The sequence below is a fragment of the Ischnura elegans genome, chromosome 5 (assembly GCF_921293095.1).
Source record: "Ischnura elegans chromosome 5, ioIscEleg1.1, whole genome shotgun sequence".
NCBI classification, from domain to species: Eukaryota; Metazoa; Arthropoda; class Insecta; order Odonata; family Coenagrionidae; genus Ischnura; species Ischnura elegans.
In genome coordinates this window covers 57782274-57796991 of record NC_060250.1, presented here as the reverse complement: position 1 = coordinate 57796991, position 14718 = coordinate 57782274, and the positions used below count along the sequence as shown (strand labels likewise).

The window sequence follows — 14718 nt, the reverse complement described above, 5'->3', positions numbered from 1 at the left end:
ATTTTATTCCAGTGTGAAGTCTCGCCTCAACCAAAGTCAGAGAGAAGAATTGGGTCTTATTGAGCAGGCTTATGATAATCCCCATGAGGCGCTGTCTCGTATCAAACGTCATCTCCTGACTCAGCGAGCATTTAAGGAGGTTCGTAGAAAATTTTATACTCTTACTTGTGAGCGTAATGTAAATTTTTATGCAGTACCTCTTAGGTCTATGAAGAAATTAATCTTCCCCCTTTCTATATCATCTTAGGTTGGAATAGAATTCATGGACCTGTACAGTCACCTTATTCCTGTTTATGATGTGGAGCCATTGGAGAAAATAACTGATGCTTATTTGGACCAATATCTTTGGTATGAGGCTGACAAAAGGAGGCTCTTCCCTCCGTGGGTGAAGCCATCTGATACTGAGCCACCGCCGCTGCTTGTTTACAAGTGGTGCCAAGGTAATGAGCTGGTTTTGTTTGAGCAACTTATTTGGTGTTCCCTTGATCAAAGCTTAACACTATAATGCTTGCTATCTTTAACAAACTGTGATGCACTGTGCTATTCATATTTTTTCTGTTTGTTATGAATTGCAGGTATTAACAATTTGCAAGAAGTGTGGGATGTCACTGAAGGTGAATGCAATGTCCTGTTGGAATCAAAATTTGAAAAAATGTATGAGAAGATCGATTTGACCTTGCTTAACAGGTTGCTCCGTCTTATTGTGGATCACAACATTGCTGATTACATGACAGCAAAGAACAATGTTGTCATCAATTATAAGGTAACCCTTCAGTAGTTCATAGTACTGTGGATGATATCTAGCCATAATACTTGTGTAAAGGATTTAGGAAATACGTAAAATATTTAAGTGAAAGAAATCCGTGTTAAAATTTTGAAAAAAATACATTTCTCAATATGTAGTGTTATGAAAAATTTTGGAATGTCTAACTTTTTTCTCTGTTACAAATTAACTTGCATCAGAAATTATATTTGTGATTTATGTCAATAAAGTTGTGCCACTCGTAGTTATTTGTTGAAAATCTGTATGGTGGATGATTGTCATGTTTCCCACTGTTTTAGGACATGAACCATACCAACAGTTATGGAATCATCAGAGGGCTGCAGTTTGCCTCCTTTGTTGTTCAATATTATGGCTTGGTTTTGGATCTCCTGGTCTTGGGTCTACAGCGTGCTTCAGAAATGGCTGGGCCACCCCAGATGCCAAATGACTTCCTGACCTTTCAGGATGTTCCAACCGAAGGTGCCCATCCAATCCGACTGTTCTGCAGATACATTGATCGAATGCACATTTTCTTCAGGTAAATTTCAGATTCACTTTTTCACAGATTTTATGGATTTTTTGTGTTAATTTTTGTCGACAAGAATATTGAAATGATACAGTAGGTACATTGTTCCCCTTTTGTTGATAATTTTTTTTGCTGTTCTTCTTCTTCTACATAGGTTCTCGGCAGAGGAGGCAAGGGATTTGATTCAACGCTATTTGACTGAACATCCTGATCCAAATAATGAAAATATTGTTGGGTATAATAACAAAAAATGTTGGCCCCGTGATGCCAGAATGCGCTTAATGAAGCATGATGTCAACTTGTAAGTTTATTTTGTCTATTTTGGTGCCATAGGGGATTTTATATGTGAATGATTCTTATCTGGTGTTGTGTTTTGTAGGGGTCGAGCAGTCTTTTGGGATATAAAGAATCGACTTCCCAGATCTGTCACAACTATCCAGTGGGAAAACAGCTTTGTCAGTGTATACTCAAAGGATAATCCTAACTTATTATTCAACATGAGTGGATTTGAATGTCGCATCCTTCCTAAAGTGAGTTTTTGATTATTTATTTGACTTGAAAGTTATTTTACCTTATTCATTGTCCGTATTATGTCATGATTACAGGACATGTACTCATGTGCTGATTATTGTTTTAGGTGATAAATGATGTATGAATATAAGATGTTTAAGATTTGGAGTTAGTACAGTCTGTCCTGTACTATGTTAAAATTGCGTGCACATTGTCACTTGTGGCTTTAACACTTTCAGTGGAGCTAATTTTGGGAAATTTATAGACTGAAGTAATTAGTGTACAGGGCATTAATTATGTAGTCTAATAGGAGATTCTCTGTTCTTTTAACTGAGAAAGAGGCTTTAATTATTTGGCTCTGAAAGATAAATGTGGCATCATGCTGTTATAATAGTGTGTGATGGTATATTTACTTAGTATTTTTGTCAACTTGTTATTTTTTATGTTAACATGATGTATTAATGTTATATCCTACGTCATTTTAATATATCCTTATTTGATCCTTTTCAGTGTCGTACCACTCATGAGGAATTCACGCATCGTGATGGTGTGTGGAATTTACAAAATGAAATCACTAAGGAGAGGACTGCACAGTGTTTCTTGAGGGTAGATGATGAGTCAATGCAGCGCTTCCACAACCGTGTTCGTCAAATTCTCATGGCTAGTGGATCTACTACTTTCACTAAGGTCGGTCATGTTGAACATTGATATTTTTTTATGCATTTGTATTCTAATAGTCATTGGAGTGGTGCATTAATTTGGGAATCAATTTTTTTTCCAGATTGTGAACAAATGGAACACAGCCCTAATTGGATTAATGACGTATTTCCGTGAAGCTGTTGTAAACACACAAGAGCTGTTAGACTTACTTGTTAAGTGTGAAAATAAGATTCAGACTCGTATTAAAATTGGTTTGAACTCAAAAATGCCCTCGAGGTTTCCTCCAGTGGTGTTTTATACTCCCAAGGAACTTGGTGGATTAGGAATGCTCTCCATGGGCCACGTTCTCATTCCGCAAGTGAGTTTAAATTTTACTTGATAAAGTTAAAATTAGAGATGTGCGAATAGTATCCGCGAATACTCGAATACCTCGAATATTAGAAAGTATTCGATATTCGAGGTTTCGAATAGTTATGCGAAAAGTACCGCCTCGAATACCTCGAATACTTTGAATTTCGCGTCATACATTGTCGTACGCACGTCGTTGGTAGTTGACTCGGAAAAATGTGGAGAACTGTAGTTATTTAGTGCTCGCAGCGCCGTTTTACGCAAGTTGACGAATTACATCAAATTCGTGGATTTTAGCGGTGAAAAGAGTTCGACGAGGGGAACCGAAAATGGTCGGGTGAAAAAATCCGAAAATTCCCGATTCCCCCCACCAGGAGAACCTCAGTACCGTGGGATAGCAACCTCAGGGCATTTCCCACGATCCGCTATCCCCCTCCATTCAGCACTCGCCTCACCCACTCTGACGCTTTCCTCTTCTCCGAAATCAAACAAAAGGTCCCAGCTCGCGCAGGGATCGCATTACGGAGACCCCTGCTTCAAAAAAATATCGAGGTACGAGAACAATAAAAACGTGTTTCACGCCCTCCCCCCTTTTCTCACCCACTGACCTTTTTCTGGCTACCTGCTTCGAAGTTCCCCATTTCTGGAGGTCAACTGTTGTGTGAGTACCGTGGGATACTTACATTAGCGCATTTCCCAAGATCCGGTATCCCTCTCCATTCAGCACTCTCTCCCCCCCTCTGAGGCTTTCCTCTTCTTCGAAATAAAAAAAAGGTCACAGCTCGCGCAGGGATCATATTACGAAGACCTTAGCTTCGAAAAAATACCAAGTTACACGAGAACAATAGAAACGTGTTTCCGGCCCTCCCTTTTCTCCCCCACTGACCTTTTTTTTCCTACCAGCTTCGAAGTTTCCCATTTCTGTGGAGGTCAACCGCTGCATGAGTCATCTATTAGCACAAAAGGTGTCTAAGAATGACTTTCGTCAATTGATGTTACACCTTTGTTGAATTGAAATATTAGTAATGTGCGCGTAATTTCAAAAAGAATAAGACCAAACACGACGTATTTCTGAGTTTATTTAAGCATTTTACGCAAAGAAATAAATGTCAAAATACGACGGAGACTTAGCATTCTGGCGAAACTCGATATGAGCAGCAGAGCTTCTCTGAAGTTGATGCGGTATTTTTTTCCGAACGCATATATCAAGTTACAATTAATGAGTGGTGCGATAAATCTTTATTGTTACAGTCCCAGACAAAGGGATATTTTCTCAGAATATTTGGTTTCTCCCTGATAGCAATTCAAATTCATCTTCTTATCCCGTGAGAACTCCCAAAGATGGATTGAAAATAATTGAAGAAAATCCGGTGGAAAAGAGCTTGTATTTTGCAAAATGCCTCAGATTGTCAGCTAGCACTTGGCAGCAGAAGTGGGGGTAAAGCGATGTTAGTTGAATTAATTATATGCCCAATTGTTTCCATAAAATTAAAATATTCATTAATCAGCTAAATTCCTGTTCGAATCATTTAAAGGAAATAAAAATTACTCCCCAAAATCTTGTGTTGCCTGCTGCATATGCAACCGAGTCAAACATTCCAGCATTCATCGTTTAGTATTCGAGGTATTCGAAATTCGAGGTATTCGAATATTCGAGCAATGATTTAATATTCGAATTCGATATTCGAATTCGAGAAATCTGCTATTCGACCCATCTCTAGTTAAAATGTTTCTTTAATGTGTTAATATATGTATCAATATTAACGCGTTCCCTGCCGCTGATTTTTAGACAAATCCACCCATTGTGCCAATGGGTTATTCTTTTTTCTTTCGTTTTAATATTAGCATCCTTTCCATTTGTTTTCGTGTGCATTCAGCTGCATTCGCCGTATCGTTCATGTCATATATCAGGACCCACATTATAAAGGAGAAGTGAAGAAATAGGAGAAGGTGCTGAGAAAAGCTGCTAGGTATGTGTTGAGAAAGCACAAGAAAAGGGAGAGCGTTTCAGAAATGCTCAGAGTTCCGAGGTGGAAGAGTTTACAGGAGAGGAGGAAAAGGAGCAGGCTATGTGGCATGTTTAAAATAATGTGTGTGGAAAAAGCATGAAAGGAGTTTGGAAAGGACATTACAAAACCCAGTTTTGTTGGAAAAAATTATCTCCAGTTCAAGATGAAGTGCCGATCACAAAGGACAAATGCAAAGCAGTTCTTGAATAGGACCATAAGGGACTGGAATGACCTACCAGCAAAACTATTTGAGCCCTACCCAAAAAATTTGCATATCTTTAAAAAGCTCTTGAAGAAGTAGGGACCAATGGTTTCTTATGATGTTTCCAATTGTTTTTCATTGTATGTTCATGTTACCACTAGGCCAATGGCCTACTTGTAACAATTTAATGATAATAACAATAATACTAACATACGCGGCACTAAAGCAGCTATGACCAACAGCGTGGTACGAGAGGCCAAAAAAAGTGACTCATTCTTCGGTCATAATGACCAAAGCGGTGTGAATGTGAAGTGCGTGTTTCGGTCATTATGACCAGAGCGGCAGTGAATGTGTTACTTGCTTAATGATTAATTTTATTGTCATTATTTTTTAATTGCTCTTGGTGGTTTCTCAAATAAAATTTTTATATTTTTAAATTTTCAGTCTGATCTCAGGTGGTCCAAGCAGACTGATGTTGGAATAACCCATTTCCGATCTGGTATGAGTCATGATGAAGATCAGTTGATTCCCAATTTATATCGTTACATTCAACCATGGGAGTCAGAGTTTATTGACTCACAGAGAGTATGGGCTGAGTATGCTCTCAAACGCCAAGAAGCAAATGCACAGAACAGGTACAAGTTTCAGCTTTCTTTGTGATAATTTATTTTGGATTGACTACTGAATTGTTCTTGATGCTACAAATATTCATTGTAGGAGGCTGACCCTGGAAGACTTGGAAGACAGCTGGGATCGTGGTATTCCAAGGATCAATACTCTCTTTCAGAAAGATAGGCACACACTGGCCTATGACAAGGGATGGAGGATAAGAACTGAGTTCAAGCAGTATCAGGTACTGAAATCTGTTTTGGATAGATCACATTTTCCTAAGCGCTTCTATCAATTTATTTATTGCTTGTATTGCTCTTTTATTAATGGTATCTATCTAATGGCATTTATGGTGTCAGGCTTTAAAAGTGCTTGAAAGTTTATTAACCACAATCATGTATAGGTAATAAATTTTTGGAATTAATGCTCACATTTTTACCGCCGAGGCATGGGGAACAATATTTTAATTGGCAATTTACAGAATCTATAGATGTTTTTATTGAAAGTAACTAAACACAAAGAAAGAAAATCAATCAGAAAGGTTATCATAAAATGTCATATATTCAGATTGCTTTATTAAATAGTCGCGTGCTGACTTTATATCAACTGAATCCAGTTATTAGCATGTAGAATTAATTGGATGACTAAACTAATTTGACACATCCATCATAATAATCTTCTTAAAGTATTCCATGAATTCTTCATTTATATTTTCTCAAATCAATTAATTCTTCCTTCTCATTACAGGTTCTGAAGCAGAATCCATTCTGGTGGACTCATCAGCGTCACGACGGAAAACTATGGAATTTGAACAATTACAGAACCGATATGATCCAAGCCCTTGGAGGTGTGGAGGGAATCCTTGAGCATACTCTTTTCAAAGGAACATATTTCCCTACTTGGGAGGGTCTTTTCTGGTACGTAAATCATTATTATTGACTGATATTCGTTGACTCCCTTAGTATTGCATTAACTTATTTGTGAAATTTTAATGGAAATATTTTCTGTGCAGGGAGAAAGCTTCAGGTTTTGAGGAGTCAATGAAGTACAAGAAACTGACCAATGCCCAGCGATCTGGTTTGAATCAAATCCCGAATCGACGGTTTACTCTGTGGTGGTCTCCGACTATTAACAGAGCCAACGTGTATGTTGGTTTCCAGGTTAGTTCTAATGGTGGATAATGGTCACTCAATCTGCTAAATGAATAGGTTTATTCTGTAAAACCTCTATGGAACGAATTGGATGGGACCAGGAATATGATGACTATGTGTGTAAGGTTTAATTTCCGCTGATGATGTGCAGGTTGTATCATCACGGGATGACGAAGCTGTTGGCATAAGTTGACAGAAATAAGTAAACTTTTTCCGTGGTCATTTTTATTCCTGAAACCAAGATTATAAAGTTGTTTTGTAATTATGAGAGGTTTGTTATGGGAAGTTTTTCTCAATGCATTGCACATGGACCAGGACTATTATTTCGTTATTAGGAATTTCTCTTAAAATTTTGTATTCATGTGGTTCATTGTTTAGAGCTTTTACTCTAGTGTTAGTTAACTATTTTTGGAGAGTAAGTTGTTCATTATCTTCAGTTGAACAATGGAATTCAGGTACCAAGATAAATGTTTGTTTCTTTTATGTCAGTGTGTCCTAGAATATATTTTTTTCTCTTATATCATGTTTTTAATGTGTATGTATGTAATTCATGAATTCTTTAGATTTGAAGTATTTAATTCTCTGAAAATACTCCTGTACACGATTCATCATTTTCTGAATTAGGCATGTTTTTGAATTAGATGCGTTGTGATCTAAAATCCTGTCGTAGTTTGTGGTATTTTGATCATGCTCTTATTTTGTATTGTCCTTTCTTAGGTGCAACTTGATTTGACTGGAATATTTATGCATGGTAAAATTCCAACGCTGAAGATCTCCCTCATTCAGATCTTCCGTGCTCACTTGTGGCAGAAAATCCACGAGTCAATTGTGATGGACTTGTGCCAGGTATTTTTGATTCCTTAGTTCATTTTCAAAACTTTTCGTCTAGGCAATCTGAAATATTTATATTGTGTTTGCTATCTCTTAATTTGGAACAAATATTCATAGGTGTTTGATCAAGAGTTGGATGCGTTGGAAATTGAAACAGTGCAGAAAGAGACCATTCACCCTAGGAAATCTTACAAAATGAATTCCTCTTGTGCTGATATCCTCCTGTTTGCTGCTTATAAATGGAATGTCTCTCGTCCATCACTACTAGCAGATTCAAAGTGAGTTAAATTAATTGAGAAAACTCTATCGATGTCATTCTGTAAGGCTGTGTAAGCAGCTCAAATTAGAGTTGAGTTCAATTGAAAGGCTTTTTGCTATAATTCTTAAAATAAGGAATTGTGAAATTGTAGAATCTTGTCATTATTTATATTGTACGTGGAGTGGAGGTAAGGGTTTTCTAGGAGTTCAAACTCCCTCACCCCTCAAAATGTTTGGGAGATTCCATCTTCAGTAAATCCCTCCAATTGAATACCTCCCTCACCATGTACCTCTTCGCTAAAAATTTTTTTGTAATGGCTTTGAAGCAGAACACCAACTCCCCGAAGTGTTGGAGGAGGTCGTCGTCTTCCAAGGCAAATTTTAGACTGGGCTGCAGAAATTTCAGACCAAAGTCTCTTGTTGCATACAGTGCTTTGGAAAACCTTCAATATGTAATAGCAACAAAGTAGGATTATTATATCCAACAGTGGCTTAGTACACTAGATCGTCGTTTCCAGTGCCACACTTTGGGTTTGAGACGTCAACACCTTGTTCGGTCCACCTAGTCTGAAATTCTCCTTGGAAGATGTCTCGGTGGTGTAACTGTTTGCATGCCTGATTGACTATCAGAAGATCTGGATATAAATCCTGGCTCAGCCAAACGATTTTTTCTAGTGAATGTCACCCTGGGTATATTTAGGTATACACCCAAGCGGGTGGCTAGGTATGAAGTCGCTTATTACATGCCATGCTTTGTGTTGTTGTTGGTTTCATTGCCAAGCTTTCTCTGTGCCTGTCACCCCTGTTTTATTGAAATATTTATTCAGTGGCCATTTTTTCTCTAAGTTATGAATCCTGAACATTTTACCTAATAAAACTATTGTTTTAAAGTCCTCCAATGAAATGCCTTGAATACACTTCATTAATTTGCTAATTATTAAGTGGTTAAGATCTATGTTAGAACACCTAAGTTAAGCAATGTTGGGCTCAGACCTATGTTGGTTGGATAACCATTCATATGCTAGCTGTGGTGCTTTTGTCTGCTGTGTTCAAGTTGCAGGCAGGGTAAAAATGGGGTTGGCGCAATAGACCAAGAAAGGACATAGTGTAATGGTACCTAGCAAAGGATCCCCTAATCATGGAACCTATGTAATCTATAAAAACCTAAATTGTGAAACCATCTGTTGGATTATGTCATTATACATTTTGTCGATATTTTAATGAATCTAATTTTTATGGTGGTGGTAAAAACATATTTTGATTTCCATTTAGACCTCTTAATGACCTAGTTAATTGAGTCCATTAGTAATTACATGTTTATCTCTGTAGGGATACAATGGATAATACTACAACTCAGAAGTACTGGATGGATGTGCAGCTGCGTTGGGGTGATTATGACTCTCATGACATTGAACGTTATGCTCGAGCCAAATTTTTGGATTACACTACTGACAACATGTCAATTTATCCCTCGCCTACTGGTGTTCTTATTGCTATTGATCTTGCCTACAATTTGCACAGGTATGTTGAAACTATCTTTTTTTTTCCTGATTTTATTTAAGTTTTAGTGATAGAATTGGTGTTATCTTATGTGGAATGGAATTTCTATTTGCTTTTACAATTATATAACCTAATTTCTTTGCTTAATCTATGGTAGTTGCTCTTTCATTAAATTCTATATTCATTGTTTTTGTGTCAATAACCCTTGCATCAATCGTTATTTGAAAATGTCTTTCTTTCATTCTTGAATGTTCAGCATAATGCATCGTGAATTAAATTTAATGGAAAAGATTGTCATGTCGCATTTGAGCAACATTAAGATTTTCCAGCAGATAATATCGCAAAACGTAGATTATATTCGTAATTTGAAATCATTTATCTTAATTAGGACATATTTGGTTCCATGTTTCCCTTGGGTCTCTTCAGATGGGTTAACTTTGTGATGGCACAAATGTTGCATAGGTTGTGATTTTCATTTCTGTAATTCAGAGTTCAAATGTATTGTTTTGTTTCTCATAGCTTTCATTTTTCCTCAGTGCATATGGTAACTGGTTTCCTGGATGTAAGCCCTTAGTGCAGCAAGCAATGGCAAAGATTATGAAAGCAAATCCCGCTCTTTATGTGTTGAGGGAGCGTATTAGGAAAGCTCTTCAGCTATATTCCTCAGAGCCTACAGAACCTTATCTGTCATCACAGAACTATGGAGAACTTTTCTCAAATCAAATTATTTGGTAAGTAGTGCACCCAATTAGTTAACATGCTAGAAGTATGCCAATACTTCTGATAAGTTAAGGGTCAATTTTGATAATTTTATTGAGCCTTAATATTTAGGATTTTTATAGAATTGAGATAGTTGCTTAATCCATAATAGCACATTGTGAAATCCTGACACATCTTTAAGACATTAAAATTGACAAAAGTCAATCATTGCTTCCTAGCAAAAAAGTCAGCCTGTAACTTTCTAGTCTCATATCAAGTTTTATGTAATGGTTTATTGTGGTGAATACTGTGCATGAACTGAGTGCTTCTTAGTATTTAAATGGAATCTGAAGCGTCTGAATATTGACTGTGGGATGAAGGGCTCACAATTGTAAAGTGAAAAGTAATGAAATTTCAGTTTTTATTGGACGTTATCATATTCGTAAGTTTTTAATTGTCAGAAAATAACTGAAATCATAATTCATTGACTATATTTAATCATGCTAGAAATGTGGAAGTAATTATTTTTGTTAATTTAAAGAAAAGTTTGAAGTCTTCATTTTTTGTTCTTTCATCCAGGTTTGTTGACGACACCAATGTGTACAGAGTTACCATACACAAGACCTTTGAAGGAAACCTGACAACAAAGCCTATCAATGGGGCTATCTTTATTTTCAATCCTCGAACGGGTCAATTGTTCTTGAAGATCATTCATACTTCAGTTTGGGCTGGTCAGAAACGTCTTGGCCAGTTGGCTAAGTGGAAGACAGCTGAGGAAGTTGCTGCCCTTATTAGATCTCTACCAGTTGAAGAGCAGCCTAAGCAAATTATTGTCACCAGGAAGGGCATGTTGGATCCTCTTGAGGTGAAGCAAAATACTATTATTTATGGGTAGTGCAGTAGAACTTGCACTTGGATAAATCACGATCGTAGAAAGAGAGATGTTGAATGAATGTAAGAATGTCAATGGCTGATAATAATAAATTAAATCATGAATTCGGAGGTTTACAACCCTTAAGCAGATACTAGAGACAAATTGCGGGTTGCGTCACAACAAGGAATTGAGTGTACTAACCAGGAAAGCACAACTTTTTCAAACATACTAACCAAACACTTTTACCTGTATTTTTTTGGGATGGTACCGGGACCTAGAGAAATCGCCATACTAAGGAGGAAAGCGTACTAAGGAGGAATGTACTAACCAAGTTACACTGCATATTGATAGATAATGCTAGTACACCCATGTCTCGTATAGCGCAATTTCGATTAGCGCAATTTCGATATAGCGCAAATTCGTTCCTCGGGGAAACATTGCAACGCAGTGTAGCCTAATCAAAAATCTTAAACGCTCTCGTGATAAAACGTGAACTTGCGCTAAGTACACACGAAATTTCTATCAATTTACGCATACTAATATTATTTCTTGCCTCAAATCTTCTTTTTTGTTTATATATTAATCGAAATTCATAGCTGCGCAATTGCCAAAAGTATTACTCGTCATTGGGTCTAGATAGCCGGCCTACCGAAGATTTATCTCGTCTCCTTAACAGAATGATAATAAATAATTTAGATCGTTAATTAAGCGTGGGGCTAGTGGAAAAGAGCTTTTTTTTCAGCAATACGGTTTGAGACGTATTTTTGCCGTCGTAGGTTACCGGGCGATTGCCTTCCAGGTAGAGAGTCTACGCTAAAGCCTTCAAGGTCATCGGTATTCACGGGGGAGAAATGGAGCGGTGACCGAGTTGCGCATGAATAGCATCAACACATAAAAGGGTCCGCTATAGAGTCTTAAACACAATGGCTTCGTTCCCTCCCCGCAGTCATAGCCCTTCTGCGTCTCAGGAATACAGTTCAGCAGAAGAAGGTGATTTAGATAGAGCCATACAGGGTAAAAACCAAGAGAATATGGCAAAAAATAGGAATGCGTGTAGAAAAATCAAGAATTTATCAAGAAAAACCATTAACCTAGAAGAGGACTTGAGAGAGGTCAATTGCTTTGAAAATGGAGAGCGTCAAAGCGATATTGCGCGGAAGTTTAAACTCACGATGCCTTATTCTGAATAAAGACGATGCTAAAATATCAGTGACCTCAGCCGCACCAACTTCAACCAAGCGGTCTACACATACGGAAAGTTCATGGTGAATCAGTACAAAAAGACGAGAGTGGTAATCGCTCCGAGACATTAAGTGAAAGCTCCGGTTGGTTCCAGAATTTAAACGGCAAGCAGGTATTTTCAGTGCGGCGATATCAGGTGAATCGGCAAGTGTTGATAGCGCAGCCACCACAACATTTTCTGATGAACTCCAAGCTGTTATTGAAAGTGGCTCCTTTCCCCCTCAACTAGTTTTTAGTGTTGACGAGACGATATTCTTTTGGAAAATAATGCATTCTCGTTCATTCATTTTCAGGGAAGGAAAACCTGGGTCAGGTTTCAAGGCATTTAAAGACTGTTTCACGTAGCTGCTAATGACTCGGAGGACTTCAAATTAAAATGATTTATCATTCATAAACTCCGCTAGCTATGAAATGGCATTCGAAGTAGCATTTTCCTGTCATTTCGATGAGCGACAAAAGGGCCTGGGTGACACAATAGTTGTTTTTAGACTAGTTTGAAAAATTATCAACTGCCGGCAACGCATTACGATCCCCTGAGATAGCAGATGTTAGCCCACCCGCACGACAGGACGGAATTTCGAAAGCAAGTAAGAATTTTTTTTAACGAGAATAAAAGTCTTTGAATGCGTGAATACTATCTTTAAAGATGTTTTAAACTATAAATATTTATAGAAATGATGTTTTCTAAGGCTTTTTATGGGAATATAGATGTTTTAGAGGAAATTCAATACCCAAGACCTATGCTACCAGGAACGCATCCCTATCTTCCCTATGTTAAAACGCTCTCGTATAACGCAAATTCGTATAGCGCAAAGACCCCAAGGAACGCATCCCTTGCGCTATACGAGACATGGGTGTACATAATTCAAATTTTACATAGAATCCCATGTCAACCTTGCTCTGAACAAAGATTCTGCCAGTGGTCTGCTGTGTAATGAAGGTCATAGCTGTAGCTTGAGATATGTTGGTAGAATTCATGCATTAGGTTGTCCAATGGCAAATTTAATTTTCCCATTTATTTCTGAAAATTTTTTTACTAGGCAAAAAAATGGGGACTATATTCACAGATAAGCATTTATAGATTGGCAGCATTCATGGATGCTATATTGAGTTTTTGCTTTTGTGTCCCCTTGTTCAAGTCCTTATATGAAAATCTTTCTTTCATTTTTTAATAGAATTATTATTTGTTGCATTTACTCTTTCATGTGATAGTCATGGCTGTTTTAGATACCAAAATAACTGAAGCCATTCATTACTGTGCTTTCAGATGCCATCAAAGCCGCAACTTACTCAGGCATATGTAAAAAAAATCAAAATTGATAGATTTTATTCAGAGTTATTTTGTAAAAATTTATGTACATATAAATTTTTGTATGAAGATTTTCACAGCTTCTTTTATCAATGTTGGTGGTTGCTTTCAGGAAATGCTGCATAGTTAACATTATCTACTCCACGTTTCACATCTGCTGGTATTCCTCTTTTTGGCTTGGTTTAATCCCCATTGTCCAAGCATATTCAAGGCCTGCTTGGATAACTTAGAATGTAATTGTCCTATCATAATTTCATCTGTAACCCTTAATATTATTGTTTTCTTTTTATAGGTGCATTTGCTTGACTTCCCCAATATTGTCATCAAAGGATCTGAGTTGCAGCTACCTTTCCAAGCATGTCTAAAGGTGGAGAAATTTGGAGATCTCATTTTGAAGGCCACAGAGCCTCAGATGGTTCTGTTCAATTTGTATGATGACTGGTTGAAGACAATTTCATCATATACTGTAAGTTTAAGGAGTAAACTCCAAATTATTTGTGCTAATTATTCTCAGAATATGATTTACAAGGGATGCAGTCATGTATAGGTGTGATTTTATTAAAGAAAATAATCTAATTACGGCATTCTAATCACCGAAAAGTGTTGTTAAAGATCCTTTAAAGTATGTTTTATCTCTTTTAATGCTAAATCTAGTTTAGTCGTATCGTATGTGAATTTTATATGAGATTTCCTCCCTATTTTCAGGCATTTTCGAGGCTTATCCTTATTCTGCGTGCATTGCATGTAAATACTGAGCGCACCAAGGTTATTCTGAAACCTGATAAGACTACTGTGACTGAACCTCATCATATTTGGCCAACACTGACTGATGAAGAGTGGATTAAGGTTGAAGTTCAACTGAAGGATCTCATTTTGGCTGACTATGGCAAGAAAAACAAGTGAGTGGTATGGCAATAGGTTGCCATTCTTATTAAATGACCTTAGTGGAAAATAATGACTTCAAAGCTATATAATTCTAATGCAGAAAAATTAATTTGGTAGTACCTTCTTAACCTATTTTTATTAGATCTAATTATTTCTCAATTATTAAATGATCATTCCCACTCGATGTTTTAACCCCTTAACTGGGGAGAGCGACTATAGTCGCAAGCGGACTCCGCTCCCCATGTGGGGAGTGCGACTATAGTCGCGCGTGATGTCACGTCGCAATGTTATGCGGAGAAGGCGTGAATATTCATTCTTTATGTATCATTGCATGTTTTTTGC

The 14718-nt window shown here is 37.2% G+C and overlaps 1 protein-coding gene across 1 annotated transcript in view; it reads left to right on the top strand.

Moving 5' to 3' along the window:
* LOC124158928 (pre-mRNA-processing-splicing factor 8) overlaps positions 1-14718 on the top strand; it is a 38623-nt gene that overhangs the window by 18378 nt on the left and 5527 nt on the right. The window contains exons 17-35 of the mRNA XM_046534352.1: positions 13-139; positions 248-440; positions 576-763; positions 1063-1301; positions 1444-1590; positions 1669-1819; positions 2310-2486; positions 2581-2817; positions 5463-5653; positions 5736-5871; positions 6375-6544; positions 6640-6787; positions 7496-7624; positions 7727-7887; positions 9197-9388; positions 9904-10098; positions 10646-10931; positions 13784-13957; positions 14197-14390. Coding sequence (XP_046390308.1) covers positions 13-139; positions 248-440; positions 576-763; positions 1063-1301; positions 1444-1590; positions 1669-1819; positions 2310-2486; positions 2581-2817; positions 5463-5653; positions 5736-5871; positions 6375-6544; positions 6640-6787; positions 7496-7624; positions 7727-7887; positions 9197-9388; positions 9904-10098; positions 10646-10931; positions 13784-13957; positions 14197-14390 — 3435 coding nt within the window. The remainder of the gene's footprint in view (positions 1-12; positions 140-247; positions 441-575; positions 764-1062; positions 1302-1443; positions 1591-1668; positions 1820-2309; positions 2487-2580; positions 2818-5462; positions 5654-5735; positions 5872-6374; positions 6545-6639; positions 6788-7495; positions 7625-7726; positions 7888-9196; positions 9389-9903; positions 10099-10645; positions 10932-13783; positions 13958-14196; positions 14391-14718) is intronic.